This window comes from Alosa sapidissima, chromosome 19, assembly GCF_018492685.1.
Source record: "Alosa sapidissima isolate fAloSap1 chromosome 19, fAloSap1.pri, whole genome shotgun sequence".
NCBI classification, from domain to species: domain Eukaryota; kingdom Metazoa; phylum Chordata; class Actinopteri; order Clupeiformes; family Clupeidae; genus Alosa; species Alosa sapidissima.
The window spans coordinates 17,805,058-17,827,190 of NC_055975.1; the positions used below are offsets into that span (position 1 = coordinate 17,805,058).

A 22,133-nucleotide genomic window follows, 5' to 3' on the forward strand; every position below is an offset into this window, starting at 1 on the left:
CGGATGTTGATAGAAGCTGCGGGACCAGCTGAGAGAGAACAACAAAGCTAGTTATTCGTTACAGTGTCATACAGAAGAATACCTAAACTACCAGAGCGACTTTAAACATACAAGTGGTACAATTGCACATATTTTGCGTGCTTTAAATGATTGTCACGTCTGTACAAGTCGCTGTTACAAAATAATCCGACTTTCAACATCAGCGAGAGGAGGAGGAGGTGAGAGACTTAACGCCACGGTGTCTCTTCCGTGTTGTCTTTTGGTCTTCGCTTTCTTTTACAGAATATTGTTGTTTTTAGCGAAATATCAGTTGTATGATGATTAAACGATATGGTCTGATCCTATATCAAAAGGTAGGTCTATTCACAGAACATACAACGCCGAACCGATCAAGCGATCGAGCTTATTTTGCTAGCTAGCTAGCTAGGTCATATTTTGTGTCATTGCAGATGATCTAGCTGTTTAGTAGCAAGATCTCAAATTATCGCTCTTTTTTCGACGTAAATCGTTCTCATAACTGATTGATAGGGTTTAACCAGATGAGAAGTCCTTGTTTGAACGTTACAAGTTCTCTCTTAACTAGCACCATAACGTTAGGCTAGCCTGCTTCCAATCTGGCTTTATTTATCTGATTGCGTCAGACAACAGCTGAGTCAGACATTCTCAAAATGTAAATGCAATAGGAAGGGCGACGATATGTTCTCATTTACAGAGAGAAAGATCAGATTGGTCGTATGTGTGAGGAAGTCATTAGTACATGTTATGATCAAACAGACAGCTGAGCTTTTGGAGATCAAAACCTTAATTATGAATTTTACATGTGATCATAACATGGGACTGAAGAGGAAACTCACTGCACAATAATACCTATTCTGGCTTATTGCAGCATTAAGCCATGTTTGGTAGTCCGAGCATGCAAGATTGTACCACATATAAGATGTTATAATAGTGGTAGTAAATAATTAATTAAAAAGGCAACATGAGGCTGATCTATGATTATGTGATATTGTTAGTTTACCAGGTTATGCCAGTGGAAGAGTTTGAATGATTTCAGTATCATTCAATGGTAGGCTAACAGTAGGAAAGTCATCTTAACCTCATTATGTTGGACTGACTGTAAGCAGACCTGGTTGGGGGGATTCAGTGTGTGTGGTTGTTGATGTGGAGGTTGGTTAGAGTGAGTGTGTTTGAACTGCGAGTCCTTCTCCCTGCAGTCTGTGCCTTGATCTTTCTGTGTGTGTGTGTCTGTGTGTGTGCGCGCATCTGTACCAGTATGTGTGTCTGGTGATCTTAGAGTCTGTGCTATAAATAGCCCTGTTGCCAGGGACACCACCAGACTGGTGCATCCCAGCACCCAAAACACATTTTTAGGGCGTGTCATTAGATTTGGCACGGGGCAAATGTCCAGATGCAACACCAGGTAAATGGACAGGCCAGACGTTAATTAGCCCTTAGAAGAAAGGTGTGAAAAATATAGGCAAGTGTGTGTCTGCCACTAAATGTTTTTTCTCTAAAGCTGCTTTGTTGAGTGAGGTCCCTATTTTTACAGGTGACCCATCATCTCTTACTCTATCTCTATCTGTCGTTTACCCCTTCTATGAGGTCAATTTGGTAAATGCTGCCCTTGAAGAATGAAGTGGTTATTCTGCTTGTTTTGAAGCAAATCCAGGGGAGGAGCAATGCAGACAATCCAAATGCAAATAATCTGGTGCACCAATCTTGTAAATAATAATGTTTTATTTATATAGTGCCTTTCTCAAACTCAAGGTCGCTTTACAGTCAAAGTCAACCACAACATATATATATATATATGTATGAGTCAAGCAATTTGCCTGAAGAAGACCCAGCAGGGTCGAAACGTTGCATTAAATAATTGGGAGTCAAAAGCAGTGTTGCGGACATCATATTTTTTCAATTGAGCATAAGAAATATCTACCTTCTGTGTGTGTGTGTATGTGTGTCTCGGCAGTAAGCGTGATGGGGCGGATTTTTCTGGACCACATTGGAGGCACACGTCTCTTCTCCTGCGCCAACTGTGACACCATCCTCACCAACCGCTCCGAGCTCATCTCCACACGCTTTACAGGGGCCACGGGCAGGGCTTTCCTCTTCAACAAGGTATATACACACACACACACACATTACCACAACAACCTCATCATAAGAAATGCAAGGGAACTTTCTCATACTCAGATATTTAGACATATAACTACAGTGTCTACCTTAAATCTATAAATGCTTGGTCATTTTTACAAACAGGTGACTCACTTGCACACACACACACACATAAATGCTCACACACACAATCCCCGAACTATTCAAATGAACACCTCTACACACACACACACACACACACAGGTACACGTTACTGGTGTAATAAACTTAACTTAAGTGTGTGTGTGTGTGTGTGTGTGTGTGTGTGTGTGCGTGTGTGCGCAGGTGGTCAACCTGCAGTACAGTGAGGTGCAGGACCGCGTGATGCTGACGGGGAGGCACATGGTACGTGACGTGAGCTGTAAGAACTGCAACAGCAAGCTGGGCTGGATCTACGAATTTGCCACAGAGGACAGCCAGCGCTACAAGGAAGGCCGTGTCATCCTGGAGCGGGCGCTGGTGAGGGAGAGCGAGGGCTTCGAGGAGCACGTTCCCTCTGACGCTTCCTGAGACGTTTACTAACACACACACACACACACACACATGGAAGTGCACAACAAAGTAGTGACAGCCTCTGAGCAATACTCTGACAGTCTCCAAGACATGCAGAGCTCAAAACATATTGAATACTTAAAAATATATATATTTTTGATAACACTATATTCCCTGCCCCTACCAACACAATTGTGTCGTAGCCACACAGATGCTGTAACTTATGTGCACTACACACACACACACTTTCCCTCAAAATGTACAGAGTATGTCATCCCCAAACAGACGACTATAGATACCAACAGACGCCATGTCTCTAAAGAGTTAATAACAAAGCAAGCCAAGCAACTTTTCAATCTTGACTCTCTGTGTGTGTATGTGCTGTTGCTGGCGTGGGCAGATGTTGTACTGTAGACCCTGTACTGGCTGTACTGAATGTCCCTGCCTTGTGTCTCCCGCCCCATGCAGCTGACCCAGCCGAACGCACAGAGAGGGACCTGAGCCACACTCTGAATGTTCTCATATCACGCAGCACTCGTGAATGTAGCGTAAACAGCTCCAGTACCAGGTGGCATGACAAAAGACCATGGAACACCGCAAACTTGAGACATCCTTCCCTATCATACTCATTCACACTCATACATTGATACTCAAACCAACAGAATATATAAACATGTTTGCGCTCAACACCAGAAGGAGTGGTTTTCTCCTCGCTCTGGCGGATTTCTAGGTAGATCTCTTAAGACATAGGTGTGTGTGTGTGTGTTCCATCTCCCATCTGTATTGCTGGCTTGAGAGAATCCTACAAAGAGCTTTTTACAGTTTTTCCTTACAAAGACTCCTGGGTTTGCATGTCCAGTTCTGCTCCACTCTGTACTGTGTGTGTGTGTGTGTGTGTGTGTGTGTGTTAGCGTGTGAGACTGAATACTTTTTAGAATGTGTGTGTGCAATGAAGCGTACGTGTGATGGCCAAGTGATTCTCCATGATGTAATTTCTATTGATGGTCTCAATGAGGCTGTCATTCCTTTTCCTGTTTCTTCCTTGCTTCTCCCTCCTTTCCTTACTTACTCTTTTCATTTGTGTGATATATTAGAGTGTTATAGTTATGATATATCGTATAAGTATCATTATTTCTATTGTTATGGTTATGAACAATATGGTCAGTACATGGCCATTTTCTGTTAAGTATGGCTTTGAGTAATAGTGCTATTATCAAGTTCATTTTTGATGTCAGATTTAAAGAAAAGAAAAACTAAAACAGATTTATTCCTCCTTATTGTGCACATTTCTTCAGCAGTGTTGATTTTGAATAAAGACTGGTCTTGCAACAATAGTACTTTAGAAATATTGTCTTCTTTTATTTTACATTTTATTTTGCCTAAATGCATTGATGTTCCCAATGTCTTTACAGTAACATTTGCAACAAACTTATGATAGGCTACCTCCTGCTAATCTTCGTATTCAGGGACATTCCAGAATTAGAGGACATTTGGTGTCCCCCCCTGATATTTCAAATACTCAAGTCCAAAATAACAAAAATGTTCACATAACCTGCAAGTGAAACTGTCATAAAGCAAAACATAATAATCTGCTGGGGAAAAGTAGTTCCTTTACATGATTAAAAATACCGATTAGTTCTGGAACACCCCTTAAAATGGGGTTTTTATCCTGTCCCCGGCTCCTGATGACCAACTTTTAAACCAAATTGAACAGCTAAAATGAGTCTTTAATATATTATCTTTTGCAGTATTTTGTGGATACGCATCTATTGTATCTGTAAAAAAAGAATTTCTTTGATTATAACATATTTTGAATACTATTTATTGTGCCATGAAGTTGTGTCCCCGAATGTGCACGCAACCCTGTTACCAATACCATTTTTGCCTGTCTGATAAAGGGTTAAAATATTATGTCATATTACAAACAAGAAATGACATCATCCAATCATTTACATGGGTAGACCAAAGGTGAGTGTCCTCTTCCAATTTTAATATTTTTTCAAACTTTTCTGGGATAATTGAGTATGTAAAGCTTAACCATGCAACCCTGTTACTCATGTTTTAAGATTAATGTTGAATAATTTCAATTTTTATTTTCTGTATTTGTATAACCACATTGGTCCTTGACCTTGGTAAAATAGCTAAATTTCACAGCTAGCTTCTGTTCATAAGGTAGATGCTATATTAGCATTAATTCGCAACCCTGTTACTCTAATTAAAGTAACATGGTTATTATCATAGTTATCAGGGTATTTTTTGTTAACTATGATATATTTATAATTAAATATGCTGAGTTAAATTATAAAAATAAATTTATTTGTATAATTAAACATTATTTACATATTTTAAATAAATTGCCAGATGTTTTTCTGTTTGTCTCAACAATACATGTTGAGATTCAATTACAGCTGAAAATAAACACATTTTGGTTAGATATTTGTGATTATTTGCAATAGATAGGCCTAATATCAGAATTTCTAATGGATTTCTACAGATTTATGATGTTATGACTCAATTTGCAACCCTGTTACAAAAACATTTTTATTAAAATAAGGATAAATAATGGTAAGTAATTTTGCTATCACACAAAAAATTACATCTATAGTTCTTAGAACAGCTTATATGATTATATGCACAATGTATCTGAGCATATTTGAGAATAGATACTGGAATTATTAAAAAAAACTGCATGTCACTGTTCAAATGGAAGATAATTAAGCCTTTGATAGTTAGTCTAATTAACATATATAATATATATTAACAATCTTACCTGAAATCATATGACTATTCAGTGTAAAATGACTTCATTTATTGAATGAAAAAGGATTTACTGAAAAATATTTAAAAATATACTTTTTTCATGCTATTTTGTATTTGTCCTCTAATTCTGGAATGTCCCTTCAATATATCTTACACATCACACTTCACCAAGATGGTGGCCATTTCAGTAGATTTACTCACTAACATTGTTGTGGAAACACAATAAGCATGGAAACTAAATGCACACTGTTCCTGCAACTGCATTAGCCTACTTGAAATAAGTTACTCCTCTAGTAAGTATTCACATGAAATAAAACAATAAAACATTGAGACCATTCAAGAAAGCACACTGGGTAATAACAAATTCAACACATGAACTTGTTGCTATGGACTCGTTTCTAGGCTTCATCAGTCATTGTAAAGCTGCCGAAGCTGAACATTATCCAAAACTCAATTTCTCAGACGAGCGTCAATTTGAGAGCTTACTACACTCCTTCCCTCTCAAATGACTTGAAAAGGCCGTTTGCACAATTTCACAAATAACCACAGGGACCGAAAAATACCTAACATGCCAACTTTTTCCGGGTTTATCATTTTGACTTTTCCCCGCTGTCTTGCCGTTTTAATATTTTCCCATAGAATATCCCATATTAATACAGCGGCTAAGCACCGGAATCGTTCAGTTTTCGCAGAAAGCATGAAACTTGGCACAGTTATACTACTACCCCTAGTGATCAAAAATGGAAATGGACCCCAACACATAGCGCCCCCTAGTGGCTGCCACCTTGAATTCAAATATGGCTACCATTCTTAATAGAATTGTTGATACAACTTCAAAATTAAACAAGATAAAAAAAAGTCTTTTAAGTTCTAACACTCAATTTTTAGGGTCAAGGAAGCTATTGACATGATTTCCAAACAAACTTGATGTTGGCCATTTTGAAATCCAATATGGCGGATACCAAATGTGAAAATATAGACCATCTCTATTGTTATTCATGATAGAAATATCATTTAAAAACAATTTCAAAGCTTGAACAGTCATTTTATCACATGACAAACTCAATAATATACAAGGCATCAAGTATAATTTGGTAAGATTCCAATATGGCCACTATGTGTAAGAAAATAAGCCAATTATTCTATATCTTGGTTAATTGAAGTAACTACCTACATCATCAATAAATTCTTATTCTACCTTCTTCTCTTTCTGAGCAAACCTTAACTCTTACTATACACTGCTCAAAAAAATTATACACTTTAAAAAATAAAATACATCAGATCTCAATCGGGAAAAAACATCATACTGGATATCTACATTACATTACATTTGGCTGACGCATTTTTAGCCAAAGCGACTTACAACCTGGTAAACAGTTTAACGCTTTTAAAACAATTCTCTCAACAATTCTAGAACAATTTAAAACAATTCAAAAAGGTAGAGTACAATAGGGAAAAGTGCATCAGTGAGTGTTGTTTATATACAGTCAAGTCAGGTGGTAAGTGCTAGAATTAGCTAGTTGTAAGTAGTGCTACGAGAGGAGATATTCTCTGAAGAGCTGGGTCTTCAGGAGTTTTTTGAAGGTGGAGAGGGATGTCCCTGCTCTAGTAGGAACTGGTAGCGCGTTCTAGCAACGAGGAATAGATGAACAAAGTTTGGATTGACCTGAGCGTACCGGTGGCAGAGCTAGATGATGTTTGTCTGAAGAGCGCAATGGTCGGGGGGTAGCATATATGCCTGTATGAGGGCATTCGAGTAGGTGAGAGCAGTAGGTTTAGCTGGGAGGACCAGCAGTTTGGTTTATGAGTGGTTTAGCAGGAGGTGGTGTGCCTTCATCCATGTAGATATGTCTGAGAGGCAATCCGAGGTCCGTGCCGAGACCAAGGGGTCTTCAGGTGGAAAGAACAGATAAAGCTGTGTGTCATCTGCATAGCAGTGGTATGAGAAGCTGTGCGAATTAATAATCTGTCCCAAAGAAGTGGTGTGGATAGCAAAGAGAAGTACCCTGGAAATCCAGAGTTCTCGCGAGAGCACAATGAAATTGTTTCTGCGAGACACTCTGGCAAAGAGCAATGATGCACGTTACTTTTACCCCAACATTCCAAGCCATGATACGTTAAACGAGCATCCTGTGAGGTAGGATTCAAACTGATATGGACTGGGTAATATGTTAGGAAGAAAAGGATGCCACTTCGTTATTTGGGAATGAAAATGATCAATCCACAGAGGACTGAATTAAAAGACCCCCCGAAAATCTAAGTGGAAAAAATGACGTGGCAAGCTAGTCCATTTTGCTTAAATTTCAGCGCACCAACTCATGATAGTACTCAGTAGTTCGTATGGCCCCGACATGCTTGATGGCATCGGGGCATGCTCTTAATGAAACAGCAGATGGTGTCCTGGGGTATCTGATCCCAGATGTGGACATGGCCATCACTGAGCTCCTTGACAGTCAGTGTTGCAACCTGGCGGTGTTGGATGGACCAAAATATAATGTCCCAGAGGTGTTCAATCGGATTTAAGTCAGGGGAGTGTGGGGGGACAGTCAATGGTATCAATGCCTTCATCCTCCAGGAACTGCCTGCACATTCTCGCTACATGTGTCCAGCCATTGTTGTGCACCAGGAGGAACCCAGGGCCCACTGCACCAATACAGGGTCAGACAATGGGTCTGAAGTTTTCATCCTGATGCCTAAGAGCAGTGAGGGTGCAGTTGTCTTGCCCGTAGAGGTGTGTGCGTCCTTCCAAGGATATCCCTCCTCAGACCATCACTGGCCCACCACCAAACCAGTCATGCTGAATGATGTTGCAGGCAACATTACATTCTCCAAGACATCTTTAGACCTCACATGTACTCAGGATGAACCTGGTATCATTTGTGAAAAGCACAGGGCGTCAATGGCGAAACTGCCAATTTTGTATTCTATGGCAAATGCCAATTGAGCTGCACGGTGCTGGGCAGTGAGCATACTGTAGGTCCTTCCAGAGGCCATCGGGCCCTCAGGCCACCTTCATGAAGTCTGACAGGTCAGAGACATTCACACCAGCGGCCAGGAGGAGGTCATTTTGTAGGGCTCCTACTGTTTGTTGTTGCACAAAGGAGCAGATACTGGTCCTGCTGCTGGGTTAAGGACCCTCTACCATCCTGCCCAGCTCTTCTAGAGCAACTGTCTCCTGGAATCTCCAACATGCTCTTGAGACTGCGCTGGCAGACACAGAAATCCTTCTAGCAATGGAACGTTTGCTGTGCCATTCTGGAGGAGTTGGACTACCTGTGCAACATTTGTAGGCTCCAGGTACTGGCTTATGCTACCAGTAGTGACACTGACCGTAGCCAAATGTGAAACTAGTGAAAAATCATTCAAGGAGGATAAAGATGGAAAAAGTTATCATTTGCCACCACCTCTAAAACCATTCCTGTTTTTACAGACCTATTTCCCTTCTTCCTTTCTTGTTTTGGAGAAAGTGGTCCTCAAGCAAGTCTTGGATTTACTATATCAGAACAACCTCAACTTGTATTGAGCTTTTGGTGTATCCACCACAAAGCACACCAAAAGACTCACTATAAGCCTTAAATTGGTATATGCTAATTGGCCCCACCCACCTCAATTGAATTAGGCTAACAGTAGGATGTGTTAGACTGGGTTATATACTAATTTATCTAACTATGACTGGGTGTATGTACTAATTTATCTAACTCTAGGATAGAAGACAAAATAGCTAAATTCCCAAAAGGCAGCATATGTTTCTTTAAGACGCTAGCATCTATGGGTTTTAGCCTCCTCGCTAGCATGCCAGCCTCTAGGGGGCAAATTAGAAGGATTGAGCTCAGGCAAGTGCAGGGTTTAGTCACACAGTCGAAACTTCACACATAGCCTAAACGCACCCCAGTTTTTGACTCAGTGTCAGAATGTATGGCTACTTCTTTAAAATCCAACATGTCTGCCATTTTAATTATGCATGACTGTCTCATTATATATTTCATAATGCTGAAAGATGGCTATAGACGTCATATTATGTGTTAAAAGCAGCATAGCATTATAAATGTAGAAAAAAATGGCAAATTTTGGTGGCCATATTTGAAGTCAAGATAGGGGCCACTAGGGGGCGCTATGTGTTGGGGTCCATTTAAATTTTTGATCACTAGGGGTGGTACTATAACTGTACCAAGTTTCGTGCTTTCTGCAAAAACAGAACGATTCAGGTAAAAATCCTGAATCCTCCGCTGTGCGTCGGGGTTCTCTTCTCCCTATCGGGACTTATTTTCTGATAATTACCGGCGGACAATACATTATCCCTTACATAACTCACCCGCTGCAAACATATAATTACCGCTGTCAATGGCTACGGGTTTTGTGCTTCTGATACGTCTTTCATATGACTACGCAAGGACTGGAACTTCATTCAAACGTGAAAGCAGACGGTTGATCAGGTGTGTTCTAAAGAATGTTTGATTCAAGTTCAGCAGTGTGTGTTGTTGCGAACTATTTGTTTCTCACCAAATGCCACGATGAACGGTAACAAATAGGCTAGGCTATGTAGGCGAAAGTCATACCGTGGGGAGTTTATTATTTCGTTTTGGCAAGTAGCCGTATAATAAGCGGGATAATGTATAGAACGCCGGTCATTATGGGAAAATAAGTCCCTTCAGGGCGAAACAAGACCCCTTTGCTGGCGCGTCGGGGTCCGGTTCGCCCTGTCGGGACTTATTTTCCCAATAATGACCGGCGTTCTATACATTATCCCTTACTTACTGTAATACTCTCATAACATTAGTCCTGCATTCTGGCCTGTCTCTGTTGTTCTGTTGTTACCCCATGCCCTTCCAGTGAAACAGATGTATTCAAATCATCGTTTTGCTTGCTTGAATGCGAACTCAGAGTGATGTTAACCTAGGCCTATTTAAGTTAACGACGTGGTTGTCGTGAGAGCACGATTCATTGGCGCTTGCAGCGTTCGGCCGTAGGCTATGTCTACGTGCGCACCTGCCAGGCTACTCAGCTACCAGTAGACAAAGAATTCCCCCTGTATTCACTCCAAGTTGGCCTACCATAACTTACCAACTCTACACTGTAGACCATAAACTGGCTATTTATATGACCAATGTATTTGTTCAACTTTATGAAGCAGAATTATGCACTGCTACTTGGAACGTAGGGTAGGCTAGAGTGGGGGAAAATGCCCCTTGGGGTAAAACACCCCCCCCCCCCCCCCCTCCTATATTTCACAAACTAATCACTAGATAAAGTAAAATGTTGTTGTTTTTATTTCTATGCACTGTGTTGACAATGGTGATGTACAAGTACCCACCATAAAATGGATGCATGCTCTGGACAATTTTCCTATTTGGTTTATAATTCATGACATTGTCACTCAAAACTAGGATAGCAATTCTACATATATTTAGCTTTTTGTTTCACAGTAATATCACATATTCCTTAAGGGGGGCGTTTTCCCCCACTCTATCCTAACACATTTTTGTTGGCAGGAGAGAGAATGACAGCGATAAACAAATTGCACTTGTTGCTGGTTACCAATAAAAAGGGCCTACTATATATTTTTTTGCAAACAACAAAAACAGAAAGGATGGAGACAGCAAAGCTAGAGATGGGCAGGAACAAGGTCAATTGGTAGAAATGCTTGTCAAAACGTTAGGAGCTGGATGTGTGTATGAATGAAGCACAATGCTTTATGTTAAGCATGCACACTGTTTAAAGTTAGGCTACACGGTAAACTAGGCCTACAAGTAAACCAAAGTTAAATTTAGCTTTTTTAGGGCTGGATAAAGTTGACCAAATGGATATAGGCTGTTAGGCGTGAATAAAGTAGGCTACTTTGTTGCTCCAACCCTTCCAACGTTAATGGGGACGAATGTCGACATTTTCCGTATTTTGCGTGAGAAACCCAGGAAATCTCCCTTATTTTCATTGTTCAATGTTGACAGAGCTATGGAACGAAAGAGAACGTTATATGGCGACAGAAATCAACAATCAAACAAACCACTTTGATTTTTTGCTATTTTCATTAATACAAAAGATTGGTGACCCCCCCTCCTAGACAAAAAAAAGTTAGGTGACCCTCCCCTCAACAAAGAATAAAAAGACATGACCCTCCCCTATTTTCCTCCGGTGGCCCCATTTATAAATAACTAACAGTCCCTAACCAGGTCTGACTGCGGTGGTGTCGGGTTGAGAGTGATGAGGTAAGGCAAGGTTTCCAAGAATTGTCAACGTGCGTTCTCGGAACGTTCAGCAAACTTTCCATGGGAACCAAAACCTACTCAAAAACTAACATTCAGGAAGCGTTCGGGAACCAAAAACTAACGTTCCCGTAACCAAAAACTAAGGTCATAAATTGTTAGCTGGGTAACTGGCTCGTAATTATGCACAGATCGCTAGGAAATAGCCTACGAACGCTGACCCACGAAACTGTTGACTGACATTATCTGAAAGGCAATACGGTCTTGAAATTAGGCTTGGATACCTAACTCCAACTGTGACACCATTCTCACCAACCGCTCCGAGCTCATCTCCACACGATTTACAGGGGCCACAGGCTGGGCTTTCCTCCTCAACAAGGTATGCACACACACATTCCCACAACAACCTCATCATAACAAATGCAAGGGAACTTTCTCATACTCAGATATTTAGACATATAACTACAGTGTCTACCTTAAATCTATAAATGCTTGGTCATTTATACAAACAGGTGACACACTTGCACACACACACACACATAAATGCTCACACACACAACCTCTACACACATACACACACACACACACACAGGTACAAGTTACTGGTGTAATAAACTTAACTTAAGTGTGTGTGTGTGTGTGTGTCTGTGTGTGTGTGTGTGTGTGTGTGCAGGTGGTCAACCTGCAGTACAGTGAGGTGCAGGACCACGTGATGCTGACGGGGAGGCACATGGTATGTGACGTGAGCTGTAAGAACTGCAACAGCAAGCTGGGCTGGATCTACGAATTTGCCACAGAGGACAGCCAGCGCTACAAGGAGGGCCGTGTCATCCTGGAGCGGGCGCTGGTGAGGGAGAGCAAGGGCTTCGAGGAGCACGTTCCCTCTGATGCTTCCTGAGACGTTTACTAACACACACACACACACACACACACGTGGAAGTGCACAACAAAGTATTGACAGCCTCTGAGCAATACTCTGACAGTCTCCAAGACATGCAGAGCTCAAAACATATTGAATACTTAAAAAAATATATATTTTTGATAACACTATATTCCCTGCCCCTACCAACACAATTGTGTTGTAGCCACACAGATGTTGTAACTTATGTGCACTACACACACACACACTTTCCCTCAAAATGTACAGAGTATGTCATCCCCAAACAGACGACTACAGATACCAACAGACACCATGTCTCTAAAGAGTTAATAACAAAGCAAGCCAAGCAACTTTTCAATCTTGACTCTCTGTGTGTGTATGTGCTGTTGCTGGCGTGGGCAGATGTTGTACTGTAGACCCTGTACTGGCTGTACTGAATGTCCCTGCCTTGTGTCTCCTGCCCCATGCAGCTGACCCAGCCGAACGCACAGAGAGGGACCTGAGCCACACTCTGAATGTTCTCATATCACGCAGCACTCGTGAATGTAGCGTAAACAGCTCCAGTACCAGGTGGCATGACAAAAGACCATGGAACACCGCAAACTTGAGACATCCCTCCCTATCATACTCATGCACACTCATACATTGATACTCAAACCAACAGAATATATAAACATGTTTGCGCTCAACACCGGAGGAGTGGTTTTCTCCTCGCTCTGGCGGATTTCTAGGTAGATCTCTTAAGACATAGGTGTGTGTGTGTGTTCCATCGGTGACCGTGATTTGTTCAAGTAAGAGTTGTTCCTTGACCAACATTCTAAAGACGGTCCTGGACCAACAACTCTTTAAAGGGACACCAGGCAACGTTTTCATGTTAATTAATCATCTTCGTAAGTCGGTATATGGTTAAATGACTCATTACGGGGCGAATGAAGGCTCTCTCGCCCGCCCCTACTGCCTGTAGAAAGAATATCCCACTTGCAAGTTCGGTGTATCCTACCCGCCGACCGAAGCAGGATCAGTTTACAGCACAGCGGTAGGCTAACGAAACGCTAGAGATTGTTGCAAACGTGTGTATAATGGCAGAGCCGGCGAAGAAGCAGCGAAAACCATTGACGGAAGACGCAAAGAAAAGGAAAAGAGCTTCAGACCGAGCGAGGGGGAGTTTCGTAGAGAAAAAGCATCAGGCTTGCCTGGTGTCCCTTTAACCAATCACAGCCTTGTGATGTCATCAATGTGAGTCTTCTGCTTCTCCCATTGCCATTTTGAAATTTCCCTCCAGAAACAACCAGTGGATCACCAACTTGTATCTCAATAAAGGTAGGTCCTTGCATATTTTTGTGTAAAATAGTTGTAAAATAAAGTAATTCCGAGTGGAATCTGAATATATGCACCTTAGATTTTTTTTATTTTTGTTTTAGTTGACTTGGTTCCATGTTTGTCTAATGTTAGCTGCCAGGCTAGGGACCATACATTTACTGTAATACATTAGCTTTCTAGTAGGTAATTCAGTGGCTATGCATCTTTTAAATAACTTATTTTGAAGGGATACAGTAGTTGAAGTAGCTTTGAATCTCATTTAGCAATCTTGGTGCCTGTTATTATGTTAGAGGCTAGGCTAGGGAACATAAATTTATGCTACCAAATTAGCTTGCTAATAGGTAGGTGCAGCATGCAACTATGTGAAGTGCCAAGCCGGTGTTATGTTAGTTCACTTGCTAAGGAGCACACTTTTGGACTACTAATGTAGCTTGGTAATAGGCTAAAGCAGTAGCTTTTGTTTGTACATGGTCCTGGAGCGACGTTGCCATGTTGGTCTTGGACCGTCTTTACAATGTTGGTCCAGGACCCACATTGTCATGTTTGTCCAGGACCGTCATTACAATGTTGGTCCAGGACCGGCTTTACAATGTTGGTCCAGGACCCACATTGTCATGTTTGTCCAGGACCGTCTTTACAATGTTGGTCCAGGACCCACATTGTCGTGTTTCTCCAGGACTGTCATTACAATGTTGGTCCAGGACCGTCTTTACAATGTTGGTCCAGGACCCACATTGTCATGTTTGTCCAGGACCGTCTTTACAATGTTGGTCCAGGACCCACATTGTCATGATTGTCCAGGACTGTCATTACAATGTTGGTCCAGGACCGTCTTTACAATGTTGGTCCAGGACCCACATTGTCATGTTTGTCCAGGACCGTCATTACAGACATTGTCATGTTTGTCCAGGACCGTCATTACAATGTTGGTCCAGGACCGACTTTACAATGTTGTCTTTACAATGTTGGTCCAGGACCGTCTTTACAATGTTGGTCAGGGACCGTCTTTAGAATTTTGGTCCAGCACCGTTTTTACAATGTTAATCCTCGACCAACATCGTCATGTTGATCCTGGACCAACATTGTAAAGACGGTCCTGGACCAAAATGGTGGTCACTTCTGGAAGATGTACAACAAACAAAAGTGACTGCTTTAGCCTATTACCAAGAAGAGACCCAATAGTTGATATAGCTTTGAAGCTCATTTAGCAATCTTGTTGCCATAGTAATTAGTGCTAATGTTAGCTGCTAGGCTAGGTAAAATACAAAAAAATAGCTTGCTATTAGGCAATACAGATCTGTCAGTTGTCGTTAGACTGATTTATTTTCTTCCTACATTTCTGAGAAACTTGCCATGTTTAAACCTTTATACAATAAGCTGCAAAATATTTTTTCTGCTTTGTTTATTCAATCACAGTGAAGCTGGTTCAGGTCCATCATAAGGAAGCTGGTCCAGGCCCATCACAGTGCAGCTGGTCCAGGTCAATCACAGGGAAGTTGGTCCAGGTCCATCATAAGGAAGTTGACCCAGGTCCATTACAGGGAAGCTGGCCCAGGTCCATCATAAGAAATAGCACTCTGCAGTCTGCACACACTCTGCTCTGGTCTGGACCCAAATTAATGGTCAAAAGCCTTGTGCAATGGCAGCAACGTTTGCTACACAAGCGATATATCGCTGTTTCAATTGAATTTTCTCCTCATTAATCTGTTTATACTATAATTTAAGGGGGTGGGACATGGAACAGCAGTTTAAAGGAGAATTCCGGTGTGATATTGACCTAAAGTGTGTTGAAACATGATACCGAGTGTGAACGTATGTCTCATAGCCCATCTCGGCTTGTCCCCTGCACTCCAAAATCTGGCGCTAGTTAGCCGATGCTACCAACAGCTTTTTCAATGGTGGTGCTTCGGCATCAGGCTAGCCATGCAAATAAATCACTGTTTTACACCATTTACGAGGCTCAATGTATCTCCACACTTCATTGGTAGACTTCCGAGGGCCCTGACATTTAAAACGAGACATTGAGAACTTTAAAAAAGCACTGGTAGTTTACTTACAAGACGATTTATACAGACAGTATCTTCACGAAGTTTAGCGTTTGCAGCCATCTTGAATTTAGTCACGATAAGTCGAGCGACTAGTAAGAATGAACAGGTATGATAAGGGATCAGATTCCAAAAATAATTCCGTGGAAATGCATGGATTCCAGTTGCTGCTACTGGAAGAAACTGGAATCCATGCATTTCCACTGAATTATTTTTGGAATCTGATCCCTTATGGCTAGCCCGATGCCGAAGCACCACCATTGAAAAAGCTGTTGGTAGCATCGGCTAACTAGCGCCAGATTTTGGAGTGCAGGGGACAAGCCGAGATAGCCTATGAGACATACGTTCACACTCGGTATCATGTTTCAACACACTTTAGGTCAAAATCACACTGGAATTCTCCTTTAAGAAAGATAAGATTAGTAGGGGATTGACTTTTGCCATGTTAAGCTATGTAGACTGATGGAGTGTGGGTCAGTAAGAGTACTTATTTGGAAAAATATATTGAATTATTTTTTAAGTGTCAAAAATATATATTTTTGTCATATTTGTCAATATATATTTTGTCAATATATATTTTTTGTATATATTTTATTTTATATTATATTTTTAATTTTCTACAAGAGGCCAGACAACATCAGAGACTATGAAAACAGACTGCCCACCTGCACCAACACCGCAATATTTCCAGATGGAAATTATCCATGTGGGCACTGAGCACAGGACAATTTCACACACAAATGTCACTCCTTTAATCACCCTATAACAGGAAAAGAACTATGGGTTAAAGGAAAAATCACATGCAGCACTACTAATTAGGTATATTTGATCAAATGTCCCTGTGGGAAAGCATGTAGGAAAAACACGCAGGGCTCTGAAGACAAGAATGTGAACACAGAAGCAACATCAGAAACAATCATTATAAGAGTCCCCTGGCGGTTCATTTAAACAAATTTGGAGGTTCATAGGGTAAGAACAAGTCAAAAACCACCGAAGAGGAGGGGACATAGACAGTCAGCTTTTAAAAAGAGAGGCTTTTTAGATCTACCACCAGGGAACTTTAGCCCCAAGAGATTTTTCAAATCTGCATTTGTATACACTAGAGATCTGTTTTGGTCTTATATAAAGTTCTACTAATGTTTCTTATAATGTTCTTATGCATTTGTTTGGCATTAGTCACGCCACAAGCTTGCCTGCCATACCTGTAAGGGTTAATGAGTCACTGAGCTGGCTCCCCCCTATACTGTAGGCCAGGTGATTTAGAACATGTGCAATGCCTGTGTTTGCAGTGAATCTGAGGAAGAACAATCAAGGTCATAATGTCTTGCCAAACTATGAGAAAATAAAATCAAGAAAAGAAAATACCAAGGAGTGTGTGGACTTTTTCCTAAACACTTTTGCTTGTTTTTGTCCTGTATCTTGGATTGTGCACAAAGTCCCTTTACAAGTTGTTAGAGAATGGAGCCATACACTTTTCTAAGAATCTCTGAATTTACCTGTATAGGTGTCACCAAGCCATATATAATTATTTTACAATCTCAGAGAATCATGTTTATTGGTTGCAAAAGAGTTTGGGTAGATTGTGGAATGGCAGTGGCAACATACTGTAGAATAGCATTCACAATTTATTGTAACATTGTAACATAATGTGTCACAAAAGAACAGTTAACATCGCTATAGAGTCAGGGACATCAGTATAACTTTACCCAATATAGCCTTTAACTTTTTCTTTTTGGGTAATCTTTGAACTATTGTACAGTTGAGTCACATTTCCTATTTGGAAACAGTGGCTGATCTTGCATACATTATTTGGGGACTTGCTGACTGCAGATTTAGAAACTGATATACTGTGGTTTGTTTATGAAGTACTTTGAAGCTTGCCTAGCAATGTCCATCAATAGGGGGAAGTGAATGGACAGTGTGAGCCACATGGCAGTCCCATGTTTGAGGTGGGCTACACGCTTCACAATGACAGCAAAGAGTTGTTATCAGACATTCACTAAGACTTATTACCCAGCACCAATCTATCTAATAAAAACTTTTGGAAGTGCCATTAATGATATGTTATAAAATATTATAAAAATATACCCGACCGAGGACCGAATATTTTAAAATTAAATAAAGGAAAACCGAATATTGATCCTTCATTTAAATTTCCAGTATTATCGTTATGTGGTATATAGGAAGTGGAACCAAGTCAAGCAGCATGCGTGACTTGCCGCAGAAAGCTGCGTTGTCTGATGGACAAAGCACATAACGATGACAACTCTTTGCTGTCATTGTGAAGCGTGTAGCCCACCTCACAATGATTCTGCCATTTTTATAGCTGTAACAGTAAGTGTTAACATAATGTTCCCCATAAAGTCAAAGTCAAAGTCTGCTTTATTGTCAATTTCTTCACATGTCAAGACATACAAAGAGATCGAAATTACGTTTCCCACTATCCCACGGTGGAGACAAGACATATTTGACCAATTAGGTCCACAGACAAACATAACATTCAAGTAAACAATATAAAAAGTAAAAATAAGAAGGCACATACAATGAAGAAAATAAGAGCAGCAAAATTTGAGTTGAAAATGTGCAATTGTGCATACAGTAGACAGTCAATATAATAGTGCAAAAGTCAGGCCAATAAATGGCTGAGGTAGTTCTGTTTGACCTAAGTATGCAAGTGGCATAGTGGTGCAAGTTATGTAAGAGCAGCAGAAGTGTGTTCAGAAGTGTTTTCAGGACAACAGGACAACAACAAGTTGCAAAGTGGAGTAGTGCAAGGCAGCCATTGTGGGTCCAAAGTCCAGGATGTTATGTAGCTGAGGGTGGAGGGGGGAGAGAGTTCAGCATCCTAACAGCCTGGTGTATGAAGCTGTTGGTGAGTCTGGTGGTGGGGGGCGCAGGCTTCTGTACCTCTTCCCAGAGGGCAGTTGATCAAACAAATTGTGAGCGGGGTGACTTGCATCACTCACAATTGTGGTTGCCTTGCGGGTGAGGTGGGAGGTGTAAATGTCCTTCAGGGAGGGGAGTGAAGCACCAATAATCCTTCCAGCTGTATTCACTATGCGCTGCAGGGCTTTCCTGTTGTATTCAGTGCAGCTTCCGCCCCACACAGCGATACAGCTGGAGAGGATGCTCTCAGTGGTGCCTCGGTAGAATGTGGTCATGATGGCTGGTGGAGCACTTGCTCGCCTGAGTTTCCGTAGGAAGTACAGGCGGCGCTGAGCTTTCTTCGCCAGTGATGCAGTGTTGGTGGTCCAGGAGAGGTCTTCACTGATGTGCACCCCCAGGAATTTGGTGCTGCTCACTCTCTCCACCACAGCACCGTCGATGGTCAGTGGCAGGTGTTGGGTGTGACCTCTCCGGAAGTCAACAACAATCTCCTTGGTCTAGGAGGTTGTTGTCCCTGCACCACGTGGTCAGAAGGTTGACCTCCAACCTGTATTGAGTCTCGTCGCCCTTGGTGAGTTTTGTCGTCAGCAAATTTCACTATGTGGTTGTTGCTGTAGGTTGCAGTGCAGTCATGCGTCAGAAGGGTGAAGAGCAGCGGACTGAGCACGCAGCCTTGAGGGGCCCCCGTGCTCAGTGTGATGCTGCTTGAGATATTATTGCCAACACGTACTACTTGAGGCCTCTGACAGAGGAAGTCCAGTAGCCAGTTGCAGAGGTAGGTACTGAGTCCCAGTTTGTCAAGTTTGCAGATGAGTTGTTGTGGTATTATGGTGTTGAATGCAGAACTGAAGTCTATAAACAGCAATCTCACATATGAGTCTCTTTTTTCCAGGTGGGTGAGGGCTGGGTGGAGGGCAGAGCAGATTGCATCCTCTGTGGACCGTTTGGCTCGGTATGCAAACTGGAAGGGGTCCAGGGTGGGGGGGAGAATGGATTTGATGTGTGACATGACAAGCCGCTCAAAGCACTTCATGATGATGGGTGTCAGTGCCACGGGGCGGTAGTCATTGAAGCAGGATGGAGCAGTTTTCTTCGGCACAGGTATGATGGTGGCAGCTTTGAAACATGATGGGACGATGGCTTTAGGGCTGCAGCTATCGATTCTTTTTGTAATCGATTAATCTAGCACTTTATCGATCGATTAATCGATTATTCGGATTTTTTTTTTTTTTGCATTTTTAAACAACCAAAACAAATAATGCATAACGAAAATGACATGGCTGTAAAATCATCAAGCAATTGGCACAGAGGTATTTATTCTAACTCCAATATCAGGCTACAAAACTAAGCCCATTTATTGCAATTTACCCATTTAGTGTTTATAAGTGCCAGTGCCAACAATTAAATAATGTTCAAAATGCTCTCTGTAAAATTGCAGCCTCTTGTGCATGACTTAGCTGGGCGAACAAAGCTGTCCATACTATGTTGTGAAGTGCTGGGAGGGAGAAGAGGGAAACCAATTTAATGTATTAATATGCACAACAAGTTTCATGCTGCAATCTAGACCTGACATCAAAGTAAATATCTGTTTTATGTAGATTTCTACACCTGCAGCATTTACCATTAGGCTACTAACAAATAATTTTACTATTAGGCTACTAAAAAATCATTTCTGGGGTGAGCCTATTTGCTATGGTAACCTAGCAACCTGTGTGTGTGTATGTGTGCAAGCGTGAAGGAAGATGAGGGTGCATGCATGTGTGTATAAGGGGTTCTTTTTTAGGCATACTGTCTTGCAATTGAACGTGAATAAGTTTACTACTTAAAAACATCAAAGCTAAACATATTACATCACGACATCGCTACAAATACAGTATGTGATTAAAATCAGCCAACATCAATGTAGGCTATAGGCTACGTAGTTGATAGATAGGCTAGATAGATTGATAGATGGCCTACTTTATTGACGCTTGGTGAAACAGCATGGAGTAGATGTTTTCGGTTCAGATGCTTGTTCTTTTCCTTTTTGAGTATGTAATGATCCCAAAACTTTACTTGAAAACTTTAGACATTCTCTGCCATTTATGGACATCTTGACTCCGCCATCGCGCCAGCTAAATTCAGAATGTATCACGATTCACGCGCTAGTGGTGTGCTTCCTGAACAACGGTCCGTGTGGAACAATCAGATCCCTGCGCGTATAGTGCGCGTCATAGGAATTTAACGAGGCTTCGAGGCAGGGTTTTTGCCTCGAGTAATTTTTGTAATCGAGTTATTCGAGTAACTCGATGAATCGTTTCAGCCCTAGATGGCTTGCTTCAGGGAAGTGTTAAAGATGTCTGTGAAGACATCCTTAAGCTCCTCAGCGCAGTCCTTCAGCGCACGACCTGGGATGTTGTCTGGGCCTGCTGCCTTTCGGGTGTTGATAGCAGCAAGTGTCCTCTTCATGCTGTCGGCAGAGAGGCACAGGGGCTGCTCGTGTGGAGGGGGAGGGGTCTTCTGTGGGCAAGTGCTGTTTTGTGCTTCAAAGCGAGCAAAGAAGCGGTTCAGATTGTTGAGCAGAGGGATGTTGCTCTCACAGCTCTGTGGTGCGGGCTTGTAGTCCGTGATGGCCTGAATACCCTGCCATAGGCTTTGTGCGTTCCTGCTGTCTTTGAAGTGGGTGGTTACACAAACAATATTTGAAAAATATTTTCACAATATATTTTGAAATATATGTACATATTCAAAATTGACAGAAAAAAAAACAATTTTGACACTTAAAATATATTTCAATATATGTTTCCAAATAAGTGCCCTTAACGACCCACACTCAGTCAGTCTCCATAGCTTAACATGGTAAAAGTCAATCCCCTACAAAACATCTTTCTTAAACTGCTGTCCCACCCCCTTTAATTATAGTATAAACAGATTAATGAGGAGAAAATTAAATTGAAACAGTGATGTATCGCTTGACCATCCATTTGGGTCCAGACCAAAGCAGAGTGTGTGCAGACTGGTATTCCTGGTATGATGGACCTGGGCCAACTTCCCTGTGATGGACCTGGGTCAACTTCCTTATGATGGACCTGGACCAACTTCCCTGTGATGGACATGAAGCAACTTCTCTGTGATGGGCCTGGACCAGCTTCACTGTGATGGACCTGGACCAACTTCCTTATGATGGACCTTGGCCAACTTCCCTGTGATGTACAGGGACAAACTTCCCTATAATGGGCCTGGAATAAACAAAGCAGACAAAAATATTTTGCAGCTTATTGTATAAAGGTTTAAACATGGCAAGTTTCTCAGAAATGTAGCAAAAAATAAAAACAGTCTAACGACAACTGATAGATTTATATTGCCTATTAGCAAGCTATTTTTTGTATTTTACCTAGCCTAGCAGCTAACATTAGC

The 22,133-nt window shown here is 41.5% G+C and overlaps 2 protein-coding genes across 5 annotated transcripts; both read left to right on the forward strand.

Annotated features, from left to right (window-relative positions):
• Positions 1 to 12,943, forward strand: LOC121692574 (protein yippee-like 5). 4 transcript variants are annotated; one of them, XM_042071246.1, is made up of 4 exons: positions 1 to 218; positions 1,970 to 2,118; positions 2,440 to 2,697; positions 12,532 to 12,943. In XM_042071246.1, the coding sequence occupies exons 2-3, from the start codon at positions 1,978 to 1,980 to the stop codon at positions 2,662 to 2,664; spliced, it is 366 nt and encodes a 121-aa protein (XP_041927180.1). In that variant the 5' UTR covers positions 1 to 218; positions 1,970 to 1,977; the 3' UTR covers positions 2,665 to 2,697; positions 12,532 to 12,943. The 4 variants fall into 4 exon arrangements, with proteins under 4 accessions (XP_041927180.1, XP_041927181.1, XP_041927178.1 ...); XM_042071247.1 differs by lacking the exon at positions 12,532 to 12,943 and adding an exon at positions 3,115 to 3,978 and having other exon boundaries at positions 2,440 to 2,613; XM_042071244.1 differs by lacking the exon at positions 12,532 to 12,943 and having other exon boundaries at positions 2,440 to 3,978.
• Positions 8,006 to 12,522, forward strand: LOC121693624 (protein yippee-like 5). The gene is made up of 3 exons (XM_042073168.1): positions 8,006 to 8,137; positions 11,881 to 11,985; positions 12,280 to 12,522. The coding sequence occupies exons 1-3, from the start codon at positions 8,006 to 8,008 to the stop codon at positions 12,502 to 12,504; spliced, it is 462 nt and encodes a 153-aa protein (XP_041929102.1). The 3' UTR covers positions 12,505 to 12,522.
• Positions 12,944 to 22,133: the final 9,190 nt, after the last annotated feature.

Coding starts and splice junctions, on each gene's coding strand:
- LOC121693624 (XM_042073168.1), top strand. CDS start 8,006: ATGTGTCCAGCCATTGTTGTGCACCAGGAGGAACCCAGGGCCCACTGC. Junction 8,138..11,880: donor CAGTTGTCTTGCCCGTAGAG/GTGTGTGCGTCC, acceptor TCTTGAAATTAG/GCTTGGATACCTAACTCCAA. Junction 11,986..12,279: donor GGGCTTTCCTCCTCAACAAG/GTATGCACACAC, acceptor GTGTGTGTGCAG/GTGGTCAACCTGCAGTACAG.
- LOC121692574 (XM_042071246.1), top strand. CDS start 1,978: ATGGGGCGGATTTTTCTGGACCACATTGGAGGCACACGTCTCTTCTCC. Junction 2,119..2,439: donor GGGCTTTCCTCTTCAACAAG/GTATATACACAC, acceptor GTGTGTGCGCAG/GTGGTCAACCTGCAGTACAG.